This window comes from Natrix helvetica, assembly GCF_964273705.1.
Source record: "Natrix helvetica genome assembly, chromosome: 1".
In the NCBI taxonomy this organism is placed as follows: Eukaryota; Metazoa; Chordata; class Lepidosauria; order Squamata; family Natricidae; genus Natrix; species Natrix helvetica.
In genome coordinates this window covers 294,721,943-294,740,828 of record NC_138548.1, presented here as the reverse complement: position 1 = coordinate 294,740,828, position 18,886 = coordinate 294,721,943, and the positions used below count along the sequence as shown (strand labels likewise).

The window sequence follows — 18,886 nt, the reverse complement described above, 5'->3', positions numbered from 1 at the left end:
TTTCAGTTTTCTTTAACTTGTATAAATATAGTCACTGTGTTAGCTTCCATTTTGTTTTTGAAACACTTCAATATGCTGAACTTTATTTTTAAGTCCTAGGTGGCTAGATCTGAGCTTTGTGTACTTGAAAGGTTGCCTCTATAATGGCACCTTAAGTCTTTTGACAAGGACTTACTTTAGATTTACCTTTGTTGAATTTGGAGCATTGCTTCAGGTGGGCTCCTCTCATCGGGCACTGCCTTCTTGGGTGCTCAACACTAGTCACAGTAGTTCACATTAGAAGGTGGAAATAGTATAATGATGGGACTTAAATGGTATTTTGATATTTGTTTAAAAAGTATGGAAACATTTTAATAAAATCAATTAATTGGTGTAGGTTCATTAATGTAAATATGTGTCTGCAGAATGAAATGCTTTTGTTAAAAGCTGGACATCCCAATAGCAATGTTCCCTCTAATTTTTTTTCAATGTGAGCAGAAAAGTATAGTGTTTGAGCGACACATTTTCATGCCTGAGCACCTGAATTTTTTTCACAGATGTCACCTAAGACAACGAAATCAGTATTATTTGAAACTCAAAGTTATGTTTCTTCAAGGTACCCGCTTAATTAAAAGTGCTATCAGTATCAAAAAAGTGTTATCAGTATCACTTAACAACGCTCTTCCTTAGCAACCAAAATGTTGGCTCAGAAACTCTGGCATTTGAAGCACACAAGTCTTAAAGCTGTCAAGTTACAAGATCCTTGCACCCCTAACCCTTTAGAAAAAAAACCCAGGGGTCTTCAAACCTGACAGCTTTAAGACTTGTGGACTTCAACTCCCAGAATTCCTCCTCCAGTCATGTTCCAGCGACGTCATCTGCGTGGATCTGCTCCATCTTTGGTTTCTTCATTGGAGGCAGGGCTGCCGCTGAAGATGCCGACGAGCCCCCGCCGCCACCAGAATAACTTCTGCCACCTCCTCCTCCTCCTCCAACAGCACCACCACATTTGCACCTGAGCTCAGCGCCGCGTTACCCCTACCCCCTCCTCCTCCGCTGTGCTTTTGAGAAGCCATGAGGCTTTTTTCCCCCTGCTCCCCCCCCCCGCCTTCCTACTGGCTCCCGCAGCCTCATGGCTCCTCAAAAGCACGGCAGAGGAGGAGGGGGCAGGGGTAATGCAGCGCTGAGCTCAGGTGCTCCGAGCGGAGGGGAGGCGCCGCTGCCACGCGCGGGGATGCCGGCTGGAGCTTTGGCGGCTTCACCTCAGCCGCAGTGCCGGGCGGCAAATCCGGCAGTGCTGTTAGAGGAGGAGGAGGTGGCAGCAGTTATTCTGGTGGCAGTGAGGGCTTTGGGGCTTCACAACTACCCTCAGTCGCCCCGTGCTCATCAAAGCAAGTCTGGGGAAGTCCTTTGCGGGCAGCCCGTTCTAGCTGCCTGCAAAGGACCTCCCCAGCTTCCGGAACCTGTGGCAATAGAAATCACTGCGCGGCAGTTGAAAACTGCTGCACGGTGTTTTCTTGCCACGTGCGCAGCCGCGCACCTTAGAGGGAACATTGCCCAATAGTCATTTGTGAGAGCTGCATCTAAGGAATTGCTTTAATATTGTATAAATTTATATACTAAGTAATAATTTGAATGCTATATTTTGGTTGTTTTTTAAAGTCCTGTGGTGCATTAGCATGCTGTGATGTGCCTTTTCTTTTTTCAGTGGCTCGAGCTTTTCTTACAGTTACAACAGCAGAGAAAGTCTTCAGTCACAGCCTGGACTCTGTGGGCTCAGTAATCTAGGAAATACATGTTTCATGAACTCAGCTCTACAGGTAAAGTGGTGGTTAAGAACATATAAGGATAGACTTTCTGTTCAGGCTTTATATGAAAATGTAAATTAAAATATGGGTTGGTAACTTGCTTTCCTAAGGCCTTTTACAAACCTCAGCCTAGTTTCGCAGAAACTTCATAGAAAGAATGTCTCCAGTCTGGTTCCATCAATCCAGCTTGCTGCTAATGAAATGAAGTCCTCAGTGAAACTGTTCCTTGTCCCAGTTTTGCAATAAATAAGTACTCTTAGGCTCTTCCAACAGTTTGAAATCCGACATAATCATTTATTGGATGGGATAGCAACATGGCAAGTGACTTTCCCATTGTCAGAAGGTCACAAAAGGGATCATACCCCAGACACTGCAACATTCATAAATGTAAGTCAGTTTGTTCATCCACGCTACCGAGCATTGTCTCTGCTGCTTGATACACAACAGTTCCTGGTTTTCAGATACATTTTCCCCAATCTGACTTGGTGATTTTCTGTATTGAACCTAGAACTCTTTCTGTGTATAGCATGTGATTCTAATACAGAACTTCAAAACTTTGCTCTCAGATTTGTGAGTAATTAATCTTTATACTTTCATTTTTAAAAAAAACAACTTTGAAACTATTTTTACAGGTAATCCTCGACTTACAGCAGTTCATTTTGTGACCTTTCTAAGTTATAATAGCACTGAAAGCAGTGGCTTATGATTGTTTTTCACTTACGACCATTGCCACATCCCCATTGTTACATGATCAAAATGCACACTTTGACTCACTGACTCACATTTATGACTGTTGCAGTGTCCTGGCGTCATGTGATCCCTTTTTGCGACCTGACAAGCAAAATCAATGAGAAATCCAGATTCATTTAACAATTGTGTTACTAATTTAACAACTGCAGTGATTCACTTCACAATTGTGGCAAGAAAGGCCATAAAATGGGGCAAAGTTCACTTAGCAAATGTCCCATTTAGCAACAAAACTTTTGGGCTCAATTGTGGTCGTAAGTTGAGGACTACATGTATTTTAGTTTCTCTATAATTTAAAGTAGTTCCAAAGTAGTTTGAAACATTGCAGTATTTTAAATGGTTGGTTGGACTTAGGTTGAACTCTAATTTTGTGTTCATTTCTCTACATTATTTATTAAGAAATTTCATCCTTTAAAATGTACATTTTAAAAATGGTCTTAAAAGATAACAAAACCAAGCAAGTGGGTAGAAAAATATTAAATATAAAAATAAAACAGTCCAGCTAAATGAATTGTTTGCTTTATGGTCTCCAGCAATATCCATACAATCCCTATCTAATTCTTACATACTTTTCTAAATAGCATTTTCCAATTTTAGCAAATTTTAATTTTTTGGGGTGGATTATAGTGTCTATGGGCCTCATTTTCTCACATAATTCTTTCCTCTGAATGTTTTTTTTAGTGTTTGAGTAACACACCTCCCTTGACTGACTATTTCTTGGAAGATAAATATGAAGCTGAAATAAACCAAGATAATCCTCTGGGAATGAGGGGAGAAATTGCAGAAGCATATGCAGAACTCATCAAACAAATGTGGTCTGGCCGGAATTCTCATGTAGCCCCTCGTATGTTCAAAGTAAGTGTAATATTCACCACAGTTAAGTGTTGTGTCTTTTCTAATATTTTGTATACTCTATAAAGCTTTACTGTATGTAGTATAAAGCTATATCTTTTCAGTAGAAAGCCTAAATTGAATTTAAGATAATTGCAAGAAAATTCCACGTGCAATAAGTTATGCAGATTGGAAAATTTGCTTTCATGAAGCAAAGGTAGAGGGATTAGGTCACATAGGTTTAGCTGAGCTATTCTGAATTTGTTAAACTAAAATCCAGAACATTTTGGTTGTTGTTGGTTTTATCCAAATAAAACTTAGTATCTTACAAATCAATTGGATAATGTTAAACTTCTTAACTTCTTGCCTTTGGTACCTTTTATCTTCCTTTTCATAGACTATATGCCAAAATCTCCCACCATATCTTCCCATCACCCCTGCAGAAATAAGTTCATATGTGGTGTTATATGGATTAAAAGTAGGAAATGGAATATAGCTATGAGAAAATTAATCTTTAATTAAATTAGAAGAATGGGGAGATTCATGGGAATGGGGTTTTTCGTTAGGTAAGACAACAAGTATGATATCTGCGAAGAAATTCACAGAAAATAAATCTGACTTTTTATAATGAACAGATCATATTGATACCCAAGTTTAAGTTTGGAGATGTATGTTTACTTCAAAAGTCATTTGAAAGTAATGTATCCTACATGTGATCAATAGATGTAATCTTTCTCTGTGCTGATTACAAAATATTTCAAATAATACTAGGGAGGGCTAATCAGGAAAGACTTTGGAAATTCTAGGGCAGCGATGGCGAACCTTTTCTGGCTCGCGTGCCATAAGTGGGGGGAGCGCAGGGGGGTTGTGCGCGGACGTGCCGCACCCATAATGCAATGTGTGACACCCGCCAGTGCACATGACAGGTGTGACCCCCCATTTTTTGCATGCTTTTTTTGCCCTCCCCAGGCTCCAGAGGCTTTATAGGAGCCTGGGGAGAGCAAAAACAGCCTCCCCCCGCCTCTCCGGAAGCTTCAGGAACCTTCAGGAGGCTTCCCTGAAGGCTCCGGAGGGCAAAAAATGACCCTATGAGCAAACTGGAAGTGACTTCTGGTTTGCTCGTAGGGCCGTTTTTAGTCCTCCGGGGCCTTCAGGGAAGCCTCCTGAAGGTCCCTGAAGGCTCCGGAGGGCTTAAACCGACCCTACGAGCAAACCGGAAGTCCATAGCTCCGGAGGCTTCAGGGAAGCTCCTGAAGCCTCCAGGGTGGGGCGGGGGGGCTCGTTTTGCCCTCCCCAGGCTCCTATAAAGCCTCTGGAGCCTGGGGAGAGTGAAAAATGGCTTTAAAAAAGGCTGAACTCAGCTGGCCAGCACGCACATGCGCGCTAGCCAGCTGACAGGGCAACACCTCGCGTGCCATGACAAATGGCTCCTCGTGCCACCTGTGGCATGCGTGCCATAGGTTCACCATCCTGGTTCTAGGGTTTTCTTAATAGACCTGCAACTGAATATGCTGTCTAATATCTGCATTCACTTCAAAATCATTGAAGACTGAATGTCATTCTAGACTGAATGTCATTCTAGATGATGGTTTTGAGGCTGATTTATGATAAATCACCACCCCTTACAGTATTATGTAGCAATTTACAGGAAATGGCCTATTGTGAATGAAAGTGTTTAATTGAGGTTTATGCAGTAGACTGAAATGTAGTTGGGACATAATGTGCAAATTTTTGGAAATGCACCGTTAATAACTATAAAAAGCAATGAATATGTAATAAATGTGGAGGAAAAATTAATTCTTGTTTGGTGCTGTTAAATTGGTAGTGCAGCTTTTTTATCGAAAGCTGGCACCTCTGCTCAAATAAAAATACCTCAAATTGTGGATATGAGGGACAAGAAAAGATGTTTTCCACATATAGAATATAAAACTCAAAGCTATTTATACATATCTGAACATAGGAGTCAATCCTATTCTGATGATGAAAGGAGTATTTGGGAAATATTTTTAGTTTTCAACCCTAAAGGGTATAAGAACTTGTTTGTCAGCATGACTTTCAGTTATCCAAGTTAATGGCAATATTGTTAGTTTTTGAAAGGGTTAGTAATGTCCAAATTGCTAGTACTGAAAGAATGGGTTGTGACAATGATTTGGTGAATGAAATTTGTTCAAACATGCAGCTAAGGAGTGATTTATGGTGAGGATGCAAGTTATTGTAATACAGTAAATGGAAATTATTTAAAGAAGCCCCACTGTTTTCCTAGTCCACAAATTAGCTATCCTGTCCCATGAAAATTTACTATATGAGTTTGAATTAAGGAAGCACCAACATGTAACTAAATTTTATATGTTGCCATTTCCTTAACACTTCCTTAACTCAAATGTTTATTTTCTTGAGACCGCATGGTTACTGTGTGAGTTGAGGAAAAGATGCAGCTTTCCTGCTTATTTCCTGAATAGTGAACAACATCTTTGGGAGCAACAGTAGAGCTTCTACTGGCTTTGCTTCATTATTCCCAAGAAGAAGGGAATTATGGGAAGAAAATATATTAATAGTATTAATAAGACACATAGTTTTCTTCTCTCTGTCTCACCCCCTCTCCCAGTTTAGTGTAAAAGACAGCACTTAGCCTGAAAAAAGATAGCATGCCTTGATTTATTTGTTGTTAATAGAACCAAGGAAAATTTCCCTGACAGTTTATGGCAAAAAAAATCATTTGTTAAAACTATTTTACAGGATAATGAGAAACTGGTTATTTGCTGACGGTTCTAATATAACTACAAACTAGAGCATATCTACATTGAATTCTGTGGAACTGAGGGCACTGTTATTGTTTTCTTTCATTCATGGATTTTGTAAGCAATATTCCTAATTGTTTTCCTTTTTTCCATTTTTAATTCTAGACTCAGGTTGGCCGTTTTGCTCCTCAGTTTTCAGGATACCAACAACAAGATTCTCAGGAGCTTCTGGCATTTCTTTTGGATGGCTTACATGAGGATTTAAACAGAGTAAAGAAGAAACCGTATTTGGAGTTGAAGGATGCTAATGGGAGACCTGATTCGGTACTTTCTAAAAAATTTCATTTGTAATTCAATTGTGTTGTAGAAGAAGTAGAAAAGGAAGAACAACCTTACTGAGAAAAAGCACTTGTTTCCTTTATAATGCAAGCAACAACCACTTTTTTGATACCTTATTCCATCCAGTTCTCCACTTACTAAGCCTGAATAATTAGAACTGATTTGATTACAAGTTTTCCATATACATTGATTAGTATTAAGTGCATGAGATAGGCTTTGTCCCAAGTTTAGAAATATCTTCCTCCCTCTTTCCGTCTCTTGACCAAAGAAATTTTAAAGTTAGGAAAATTGGGATAGTTTAAGCCCTGATTAAAATATATTGTTCTGAATTGTTATGAGGTCACTGGCCTTACAAATTTGATAAATTAAACTAGAAAACCCTGTGACCTGTTGAGTCATCCTTTGAGAGAAAATAGTGCAGAATAACTAGAATGGAAATTAAATTAAATGACCATACTATTTTACCCTAATGCTGAATAGTCCTGTGATCATCTAAAGAAAGTACATATCATAATTTTTTAAAAAAAAAATTGTAATGGCAAATAAACTTCACTACTAAGACAATATTTACGTATCTAAACAGAACAATAGAATGACCACAGGCAGGCAAAAAAGCAGTGAGAGCAGAACTTTCAACTTCCTGCTGACTTCCTCATTCACTTTGTTTGCTTGATCTCAGGGAGCATCAGAAATCAGTCACGTGATTGGGAACCCTGCAATGGCCACAACTTTGCTAATAAAACTAGTCTGAAATTGTGGAAATTTCAATTCAAGAGGAATAATGGGTACTAGATGTTTTGCACATTCTTTAAATTGGCAGATATTAGATATCCTTGATTCAAAAATTGTGGTATAATACACCATTTGAGCTAACTTGAGTATAATTTAGTGGTTCCCAAACTTTTTCAGTCCACTGCCCCCTTGGTGCTACAAACTGACCCTCATTGCCCCCCACCCAGTGGTGAATTCAATTTTTTTTACTACTGGTTCTGTGGGCATGTCGGGGGGTTCATGTGACTGGGCGGTTTGCACAACAGAAGGAAGATAGTAATAGTAAAATTCAAAACTGTAACAATTAATTGCACATTTATTCAAAATCCAATTTAAAAACCTTTTCAGTTAATGTTAATTCAACAAAATTGTTGAATATGATCCAGTGATACCAGTTTTTCAAACTCTATCAAGAACCTTAGTAACTAGTAACTTAGTAAACTCAGTAAAATTTGCCATGTTTCCCTGAAATTACGACATATCCTGATAATAAGACCATGCCATATTTTTCCTGTGGGCAAAAATATACACCCTCTCCCAATAATAAGCCCCTTAGACAACCCCCCCCTCCAGCCAGGCAGAGCGCCACTCACCAACCTAGTGATATCCCGAAGGCGCAAAGCTGCAGGAGCCGGGGGGAGGGAGGGCTCACATTGCTTGATGCCTTTGGGATATCGCTAGGTTGGTGGGTGGCACTGTGCCCAGCTGGAGCGGGGGGTTGCTGGGCAGCTGCTCTCATGAGCAGCCCCCGGCAACGCCCCTTTCCAGCCATGCAGAGGACCACTCACGACCCAGTAATATCCCAAAGGTGCTAAGCTGCATGGCGCTCTGTCTGGCTGGAAAGAGGTTGCGCAAGCACTTGTTCTGCCTCCAGCTCACGTGCCTCCCTGCCTCACCATGCCCAACTCTCCCTGCAGTGCTGGGCCAGGGTGCCGGCGCCGCCGCTGCCGCCCCGCTGCCACCGCCACCATACTCCGAGCATAATCGGCTTCCAAACTCCGGAGATCCGCTGCCGAGTCTTCTGGCAGCGGCTGCTCTTCAACTACACTCTATGGTTGTAGGCTGGCTGTTGGAAGACTGGACGGCGGCAGCGTGAACATGGCGGCAGCGGCGCCCTGGCCCAGCCCTGCAGGGAGAGTTGGCCATGGTGAGGCAGGGAGGTACACGAGCTGGAGGCAGAACAAGTGCTCGCGCAACCTCTTTCCAGCCGGGCAGAGCGCCACGCGGCTTAGCAGCTTTGGGATATTACTGGGTAGGTGAGTGGTGCTCTTCCCGGCTGGAAAGGGGCGTTGCCGGGTGGCTGCTCGTGAACGTGGTCATCTCATGACGGCTTTGTTGTGCTGCTGCGACCACGCAACACAGCCATTTGCCCCTGAGGCTGTGCCCGGCTCCTCGGGTGCCTACTCGCAAGAGAGCTTTAATTTGTATTTTTTCCATTGTAATGAAATCTTCAACAATAAAAATGAAAAAAAGTAAAATACAGAGTAACAATAAAATAGAGAATTGATGGGGCCAAAAGGTTACTGAAACAAAAATATGTCTTGTCTTATTAAGGAAAGAATGAAAAAAAGGGTTAGTTAAATCTTTCCTGTAAAGAATTCTAAAGCCCTAATGAAAAGTGATTTGATAAATTCTCACCAAGAGTCTATGGTAGCACAAGTAGCAAAGATGGTATAGGACAGAGGTGGGTTCCTCCTGGTACGGTATGGTACGCCAGAAGAGGTAGTAAAAATCTGGTGTACCAGATAGGACCAGTAGTAATGATGACCTGGCCACGCCCCCGAACCTGTTCTGTCAGAAGCTTCATCAGAAGCTTTTTTTAAAAAGTTTTTTTTTCCCTGCTGGTTCAGGCAAGGGGAAAAAAGGCTTTTAAAAACTAAAAGAAAAAAAGGAGTGGGAGGGAGGAAGGAATGAAGGAAGGAAAGGGAGAAAGAAAGAAGGAAACTCACTTTTCAGATGGGAGATTCAGCAAAGGAGAAAAACAAATGCTGTCGCTTTAAATTGGAACTGAGCATGCCTGGCTGTGGAATTCTGGAAGTTGAAGTCCACAAGTCTTAAAGCTGCAAACTTTGGATTATAAATTAAAAAGCTGCTCGGAAGGAGGTTTGCAAAGTGACATTCAGCAATTTGTTTTGGGGTCAGCTGAACAAGAAAAGAAAGAAAGAAAAGAAAGGAAGAACAGCACAGCAATTTAAGGCTAGAAGGTTACCCAGAGGTCATCTAGTCCAACCCCCTGCTGTGGCAGAAAATCTTACATTGTCTGGATTATTTTGGTGCCTCTAACAGAGGGAAATTGCCAGAAAAGAGAAGGAGTTTACTAGGACAAGGCTGCCATGCAGAGTAAGGCAGAGATAGTCTTGGACTTATGACTACAATTGAGCCCAAAATTTTGGTTGCTAAGTAAGAGTGTTGTTAAGTGAGCTTCACTACATTTTACCCAATCCATGACATCATCTGGTGAATGACATCAAGTTGGCTATGCCCACCCAGTCACATGACTGCCAAGCCATGCCCAAAAAATAGGCCACACCCACAGAATAGGCAATAAAAAAATTTGAATCCCACCCCTGGTATAGGAATATGTAATTTTTCAGATAACCTAGTCCTGTGATGGCGAACTTATGGCACATTGAGCCATTTGTTAGGGCACGCAAGGCCCTGCCCTATCAGACCAGCCTTCTTTTGGGGCCATTTTTTGCCATTTCGGTCCATTTTTCGCCCTCTGGAGCCTTCAGGGAAGCCACCTGAAGATCCCTGAAGGCTCTGGAGTTCGAAAATTGACCCTTCGGACAAACCAGAAGTGACAATTCCCGAACTTTCAGTTTGTTCATAAGTCTGTTTTTCGCCCTCCGGAGCCTTCAGTGGCCTTCAGGAGGCTTCCCTGTAGGATCCGGAGGACAAAAACCGGCCCTATGAGGAAACCGGAAGTGATTTCCGGTTTGTCCGTATGTCCATTTTTCAGGGAAGCTGAGGCCTCGGGAGGCAGGGAGGGGGAGGCTGTTTTCACTCTCCCCAGGCTCCTAAAAAGCCTCTGGAGCTGGGGGAGGGCGAAAAAACTGCCAAAAGCGAGGTGGGTTGTTGGGTGCACATGCGCACAATTTTTTTTCCCACACGCATAGCATTATGAATAAGGCACACCCGCGCACGACCCCCCCTGCACTCCCCCCGCTTTTGGCACGGGAGCCAAAAAAGGTTTGCCATCACTGACCTAGTCCTTAGTCACACACAGCGTTTTGGTGGTTCTAGCATCTTATCTAAGGTTATATTACTTTGAGGCATATATATTTCACTAATGTTCCTGTTGAAGAAATCTGTTTTAATGAATATATTGAACTGACTAGGTTCAGTATTAGCTGTTTCACTGCAATCTGTTTTTCTTATGTAGGTAGTTGCAAAAGAAGCCTGGGAGAACCATCGATTGCGTAATGACTCTATAATTGTAGATATATTCCATGGACTCTTCAAATCCACATTGGTCTGCCCCAAATGTTCTAAAATTTCAGTAACTTTTGATCCGTTTTGCTATTTAACACTCCCTTTGCCCTTGAAGAAAGATAGATCCATGGAGGTGTTCTTGGTGTTTGCAGATCCACAGCGTAAAGCTATGCAAGTAAGTAGAGATTTCAGTGGTACCATAATTGCCTCAGAAGACTTCTTAGATCACTAAAATAGTTCTAAAACCAATCAAGGGAAATTGTCAAGCATGGGAAAATCAGAAATCCAGACAGTTCAAATGAATTAAAGGTTGTAAGGTTATTGTAAGCTTATGCAATAAGCTTATAATATACAAGTATGCAATATATAAGAATCTGAACTACTAACAGTCAAAGTAAATTGGCGGTGAATAAGAATCAATGGAATTTAAAGTGGGCTGGACTTAGATCTTTTGTGGGTGCAAAGGAACCCGAGACTGATGACATGTTTGACCCTCCCTCAGGCTCAGCCTTATCTATAAAACTTGCTATTTTTCTTTTTTTTAATTGAAAAAAAGGAAAAAAATCACTTAACTGAAAAATAAATATGTTCCTTTTAAAATTCTATTTGTAAAATAGAGCAAATATGAGCAATTTTATCCATTAGGTGTCAGGAATAATCTTCACAACCATCCTACAGATAATATCTCAGTCTCTTTTAACCAAATAGGGACTGGGTACCCTGAACAGGATTGCCAGGCAGAGAAATAAGTACATTTTAATGCTTATATTACCACATATTTTATTAGAGCCACTAATAAAGCCTCTAACATCTGTATGATTGAGTTCACTTCCAGTTGTCCTGCAATGACATTGCAAGTGTCTCTTCTGCTGGTTTATCCTCCCTAGATCCTCCGTAAGGATATAGTGGTTTTGTGCATGGAGAGATGTAAGGCACCCTCCGATCAAGGCTGCTGCTGCTACCTCATTCCAAGCAGCAACCAAGGCTTTAGCTGAGTCATCTATCAAAGCCTCAGGAACCAACCCCAAGCTAATTCTGAAAGCAATTTTTTTAGCAGCCTGGGGCATGCCTATTGAATAGATTCAACTTCCCTACTCAGGGATGCTGTGGCAAATTCCAGCGTTAACAGGGAATGATCTCCATGGCAAGGGAATGATGGTAATATTTCCCCAACACCAGATCATGTTGCCAATGAGACAAAAGAACAAATTTAGCATGTGGCAGACACCTATTTATTAATCAGACCTGCAATAAGCTAAAGCAGGTCAATGACAAATATGAATTTCCCAGACTGCCAGACTGCCTCCTGAGTTTGCCCCTGGGGAGAACAGGTTGAAAACCCTTAGGACCATAAGTTTGAGGAGCTTCGCTATTAACCCAAAAATTGCACTGAGCATCATCAAACACTGTGGATGAATCAATTTGGTCTTCTAAAAGTGTCATTGTTCAGCCTTTAGCAGAGAGGACTTGTCTTGTACACCTAGTAACTTAACTACAGATACATGGCCCTTTCCTAGTGATCTCAGTAACATGATTGGTGTAGTTATGGTAATTTATGCCCTGATTATTACTGGCACTCAGAATCTGCAAATTGAAGTGGGATACAAAAACTAAAAAATATTTAGCATAACAGTATTCAGATTCAAATAAGAAATCAACAGAGATAAACAAATGGATGTAACAGTGGAATGAAACAGTTTGAGCATTTGCCTTTCATAAAAAGGAAATCAAGCATTTGTTTGAATTCTATGGATGTTTTTCCAAAACAGCCTCACATATTGCAATTATATTTTATTAAATAATTAAAGACCTTATACCAAAACAAATAACTTCCATTTTATGCTTAAATAACGAGAAAAAATTAACATTCGAACACGTAAGGTAGTCAATTAGACTTTAAAATGTGAATTTCTTAGGCCTTTTCTTTCTGCAGTAGGGGGTTACAACAAAATAATTTGCTGCAGGACATATTTTTCATCTATTTTCAATTTTAAAAATTAGATGAAATCAGTAATGAGAAGTATTGAATTGAAACTGATTATAGTGAAAATCCTTTTACCAAGGTTTATTTTGTTTAGTCTAAATTTAATGTTCTGTTTACTTCCAGTTCCGAGTAGTAGTGCCCATGATGGGTAGTATATCTGATCTGTGTGATGCACTGTCCAAAATTTCTGGGATCCCTGCAGAAAATGTAAGGATAAAGAATAAAAGTTTATCATTTTTTGTTTAAAGAAGTTGTAAGATGGATTTTTGAAGGTTAATGTTGCAGTGTAAATAAATACAAAATATATACAGGAAGTCTGCTTTTCTGTTGAGAACAGGCAAGATAATGTTTTACTGATTTGAAACAGATTGTTAAGAATTGTTAATCTGTTTTGCTTTCTATTAAGAATTGTTAAATTGATAACAAAAAATTAAAAGCTTCTTATTAAATGCTAATCCAGTAAGAAATCTTAACATTTTATTCTTTTGAGAAGCATGTTTGGACCAGAGTTATAATTATCATTTCTCTCTTAATTGGTAGTTGAAGGAAATATAGTAGTAGCTTCTGATGGGCAAAAATAATTTTGCAGAACTTGAACATAATTTTTCTGGGAGAAGATCCAGAAATGTTAGAATATAGCCAAGTTGAAACCCTACTGTTGTTAATCTTACTGCTATCTGCTTCTACAAGTCCATTTCAGTCTGCTTTGTAAACCAATGATGCAATTTTTTTAAAAAAAAAAAGGTATTTGAATCTATAAACTGCAATATTTTGGCAGAATCAGAAACCACTTTCCTTTTTTAGATTCAGTGGGGCAAAAAAGTATTTAGTCAGCCATCATATACGTCTATATTTATGTGTATGTACTGTCTATATTTGTATTTTATGTGTTTTTATTGTACGCCGCCCCGAGTCCTTCGGGAGAGGGTGCGGCTAACAAATAAAATTTATTATTATTATTATTATTATTATTATTATTATTATTATTATTATTATTATTATCATCATCATCATCATCATCATCATCATCAATTGGGCAAGTTCTCCCATTTAAAAAGATGAGAGAGGCCTGTAATTGGCATCATAGGTAGACCTCAACTATGAGAGACAAAATGAGAAAACAAATCCAGACAATCATGTTGGTTGATTTGGAAAGAATTTATTTGCAAATTATGGTGGATATAATTTGCCATAATTTGTAAATAAATTCTTTCCAAATCAACCAACATGATTGTCTGGATTTGTTTTCTCATTTTGTCTCTCATAGTTGAGGTCTACCTATGATGCCAATTACAGGCCTCTCTCATCTTTTTAACTGGGAGAACTTGCACAATTGGTGGCTGACTAAATACTTTTTTGCCCCACTGTACCTAGGTAATATTTATCAAACTAATTTTTTTGATATAATGATGCCTCATTATATCATTATTATTTAATATAATATCAATTGATATTATTTTTACTCTGCCTTCCAGCATCTGTTTTTCGTCATACCCTTAAACCTTTTGGAACAATTATGGTGTTTTTCAATTTTTATATGTATTTTTATGGCAAAAACAAAGAGAAAGACTTCTTATATTTGAATTCTGTTTAATTTGTCATTCTGTAAACCGCTTTCATATAAGTATCTCAATACTGGCAAGTATTGAACACTTCATCTACTTTGTAATTAGTGTTCTTCAACTGTTTGCTATTTTAGATGGTGGTGACAGAGGTCTATAATCACAGATTCCAGAAAATTTTCCAAATGGATGAAGGTTTAACTCATATTATGCCAAAGGACAATATATTTGTGTGAGTAATCAAACATCTAGAAAAAATAGATGCTAGGAAAATTAGCTGCATTATTCTTGACTAGTACGCACTGATAAAAGAAAATGTGGCCTGTATTGCATACTCTTTATTTAGTGATCTCCTAGGATAAGGTTCATATTGATTATTACAGTAATAATATTAGGATTTTTAAAGTTTTTGAGCTATACTGACTCTTAAATTCCAACAAATAAAGTTTTTTAATCAGAGCAAAAATCTGCACTCAGAATTGTATGAAACTGACAACTGAAAAGTGTTTAGTTTATACACACTCAGCATTCAAAGATGAAAAATTTTGAAAGAAAATGAAATTTTACATCATAGTTAAAATACTAATGTAAGTTCAGTAATCATTTCACGTTATATCTTTTTCTATCAATTATCTTTGCGCATGTGAGCATATATTTGTATTCATTTATTTAGTTGCTGAATATCATATTCAAAGGATTATAAAACTGTAAATATGTATTTTGAAACAAAGCATGTGAATATAGTGTTATATTTACTTTGGAGAAGAATGTAGTAATGAATCCATTGCTGTGGTACAAATTAGTTCGGCACAATATTTTGTATTCATTTCATACAAATTCAAATTCCGTCTATAGAGTAGTGATCAATTTCATTATATAAGGGAGAGTTGGAAAAGTTTCTATGTGTAGGCAAGAAGGTTAGATGTTGTGATTAGGATTTTTGTTTCCTTGCTATGAAGATCTAAGAAATGAACAAGCTTGAAATCTCTGAGTATAAATAGGCATTCTAGAATTATTGATCCTATTTGTGCAGACTAACATGTCACCCATTTTCTATGAAATAATTTATAGAAACCTGTCCAAAAAATGGCCATTGTAATTTTGAATGATGACTAAACAAATAGTTGTAAGTCAAGGACTACCTGTATGTGTTTTATTATTTGTATATAATATCCCACAGAGGGTTTTTTTGGACCTTCCCTTTACTATAATAACAATAGTAATATCTCCAACTCAACATGAGCAGCTTAGTTCTTTAAGTACATGGAAAATGATTAGCCCGAGGCTTCAATTTTCTGCATTAAATATAATCAGTTGAACTACAAAACTGATTAAGTTTCATATTTGAACTATTTTGGTGCTACAGGTAGCCCTCAAGGTAAGACATAATGTCGTGAATACCATTAAGTGAAACATCTGCTTTCCCCAATGAATAATTGTTGCGTAAACCGTATTATGACTAAACAAACTAATGCTCTTAAGTCTCAAAAGACATGAAATAATAGACTGTTTTCCATAGATTCTTTCAGTGATGTTTTCTATGGATATTTAAATCTTCTGATAAAGCAGAACTTTATTGCATCTAGCACACCTAAAATCTGCCAGTTACTTTTTTGAAAATGCTTTTTGAACTATCAGTTTATGGAAACAAACAATACAAATTCATCAGAATGTGTTTTTTCTCAATATATTGATTGAAGTCCTACAAGTGGAAATTATCTTATAAATTTTAAGATCTAGGAGAAAATTCAAAACACTATGTTCTGTTTTCCTTTATTTTGTATGTATTAATAAAGATGTATATTTTGTTCTTAATTATTTGGATTAAATACTTGATTTAACAGTTTTGTCCAATCATAGTTTAGAATCCAAAATATCTTTTTGTTTTTAAGTACATGTAAACTTATAGTTTAGAAACCTGTTAATGGTTTTTCTGTATTTCATTAATTTAGTAATTCCTATCCTCCTAGGTATTTAATCTTTTATTGCTTATGCACAATGCCAAAACTCATTTAAAGCCTTAGTCCCAGTTGTAGTCAGTCACAAACCCTTTTGCAAAGCTAGTGTGGAAAGTAAGGAAGGACAGATCCCTTACCAAAGTGGTAAGAGTTTTAAGTCCCAAACAAGCAGAAAGTGTAGCAGCTCAGTCTGATATCTACCCAATTCAGGTGGGCATAAGAAAGGGAAGAGACATGGCACAATCAGACTTGCAAGATTCTGTTGTTATAGCCACTCTTAACAAAAGTATTATTAGGCTTCTTATAGAGTAGATTCTCGCTCTAATTTATCTAGTCGGGCTAGATCCAAGCATAGGAATGGGGTGCATAGTCAGTGTGAGGTGGTAAAGATTAGCAGGGGGCGTCAGAGTGTGTGGAGCATGGGGCAACAAATGGCACTTGGGCTTTGCACAATGGTCATGGCATGGCATGGCTGGCCACAATGTGGAGATTGAGGTGGCATTTTTCAGTGACAGCAACAGCCCTGGGACTGAAGTAGAGGCTCAACACTGCTGCACTTTAGCCAACTCACAAATGGTGTATGCCAAGCCTCCCATGGCCTCCCTAATATCCCTGCAGCCCTCCATGCTACTTACTTGGAACTCCCTCCATTTAATAATCCCCAATTCTAAATTAATAGCAGCTGGGCATAGTGGGATTGTGGTCACTAAGCGATGCGGTCATGTGATGTTTCAGTTTTTGATCTCATATGGTGATGGAAATCCCAGTTCCAATTGTGTCTAGAAGTAAAGGATTACCTGTACAAATATTGAATTCAGAACTAGCAAAACCAGGAGGCAAGCTGTTCCATTGATTAATTGTTCTCACTATCAGAATGTTTCTCCTTATTTCTAGGTTGGATCTCTCTTTAACAAGCTTCCACCTATTACTTCTTGTCCTGCCTTCTGGTGCTTTTAATTCTCTCTTTTCCGTGACAGTCCCTCAAGTACTGGAAGACAATTATCATGTCTCCCCTCTAATTGTTTTTTTTTCAGTTGGCTAGACGTATGTAGCTCCTTCAACTGTTCATCATACGATTTAGCCTCAAGACCCTTTATCATCTTTGTTGGTCTTCTCTACACATTTTCTAGAGTCTCAGCATCATTTCTGTATCGTGGTGAGCAGAACTATATGCAGTATTCCAAGTGTGGCCTCACTACTTGATAGTATTAAAGATGATCTGCAAATCAGTTTGACAAAATTAATCAATTTGGGTTGCTTGTGCTGAATTCCTCCAGGCTAAACTAAGATAGGCATTCAGCACACAGCTGGACACTTATTTTTTTTCCCCTTAGGTTCCATGATGTCCAGCCCCACTAGGCTCCTGCTCCGATGTAACGCCCCAGCATGTGCCATCATGGTGATGACATAAATCACCAAGGATCCTGCTGGAGCATGGGGCTAGGCTACAAGGGGTCAGGTAAGTGTCTGTCAAATTGCATTGCCCAAGCATACAACTTCTTTGTTGTTGTTTTCTTCCTTTCATCTTTTATTTGTCATTGGAACATGAAGACTGCTTTTGGATATTTTAGCCTGGATGATGGAGGTATTCAGCACATATGCTTAGAATTGATTACATTTTGTCAAAATGGCTTGCAGGTCATCTTTAATTTATAAAACTTCACCAATGAATACCATATTTTCTCATGTTATCTACTTTACCTATTAAGTATTTTCAGAAGTATGTGAATAATAGATGATTCAGCAGCTATTGACATTTTAATTTAGTATCTAAAATATAAAAGTTACCCTTTTGCTCTTGCGTTCTATCTTTCTATAATAGCCTGCATCTATATATTTTATGGGGAATGTACAGCTAGGATAGAATATGTTGCTAGGAATGTTGTTTCCTTTATTTATACATCCTGAAACAGAATTAACCCAGGGAAAATTCTACAGGTAGTCTTTGCATAACAATCCTAATTGTGACCAGCAACTCGGCTGCTAAGCAAAGCAATCTGTAAGTGGGAAATCAGTGATCATGACTGTGCTTTCTGGCTGGAAATAAGAATAGAATTAGAATTAGAATAGAATAGAATAGAATAGGTTTATTGTCACTTTGAATGTACACTAATCGGCATACATTAAAATGAAATTTCATTGCATACTGCTCTCAAAAGGTCACCACTTCCAATATACACTACATAAACATGACAAAATAAATAAATATGAAATTATGCATATACCCACATATATTATATGACACAGAGAAACACCATAGTCTAGTTCGGATGTATACATGAAATCCCTTTCTCTCCAAACTCTCTGCTCTGGGGAGGGGTGGAAGTTAGTAATTTTTGTAGAAAATCTCTTGTTCGTCTGATACTTTCCCACTGCCAATGTGATTGCATTGTTTTTGATGTGTAAAAGATGAAACAGTTTACTCTCTTGAATTATCTTCCTCTTCAGTTTCTCTGCTCCAAGAGACAATGGGGGGGAGATAGCCCCATGAGCTCTATGAGGCAGTGTTTAAGTCTAAATGCTATTGCTATTGCTATGCTATGAGGGAATGTCAGGCAAATGAGAGACTACCTAAAGAAATTGTCTGCTTTTTTCCCACTAACCCTCTCTCACGGCGTGGAGAGATTGGAGAGAAAGAGATAGGAAGATAGTATTGTTGGAAAGATCGGAGAGGAGATTTCAAGGGTATACTGTAGTCTGTTTGCATAGCACATCTATGACTTCTAGCCTAGGG

At 38.7% G+C, this 18,886-nt stretch overlaps 1 protein-coding gene across 1 annotated transcript in view; it reads left to right on the top strand.

The window, feature by feature from the left end:
* USP4 (ubiquitin specific peptidase 4) overlaps positions 1 to 18,886 on the top strand; it is a 46,909-nt gene that overhangs the window by 14,291 nt on the left and 13,732 nt on the right. Inside the window, exons 8-13 of the mRNA XM_081937054.1 lie at positions 1,688 to 1,799; positions 3,216 to 3,389; positions 6,269 to 6,427; positions 10,599 to 10,823; positions 12,756 to 12,839; positions 14,332 to 14,426. Coding sequence (XP_081793180.1) covers positions 1,688 to 1,799; positions 3,216 to 3,389; positions 6,269 to 6,427; positions 10,599 to 10,823; positions 12,756 to 12,839; positions 14,332 to 14,426 — 849 coding nt within the window. The remainder of the gene's footprint in view (positions 1 to 1,687; positions 1,800 to 3,215; positions 3,390 to 6,268; positions 6,428 to 10,598; positions 10,824 to 12,755; positions 12,840 to 14,331; positions 14,427 to 18,886) is intronic.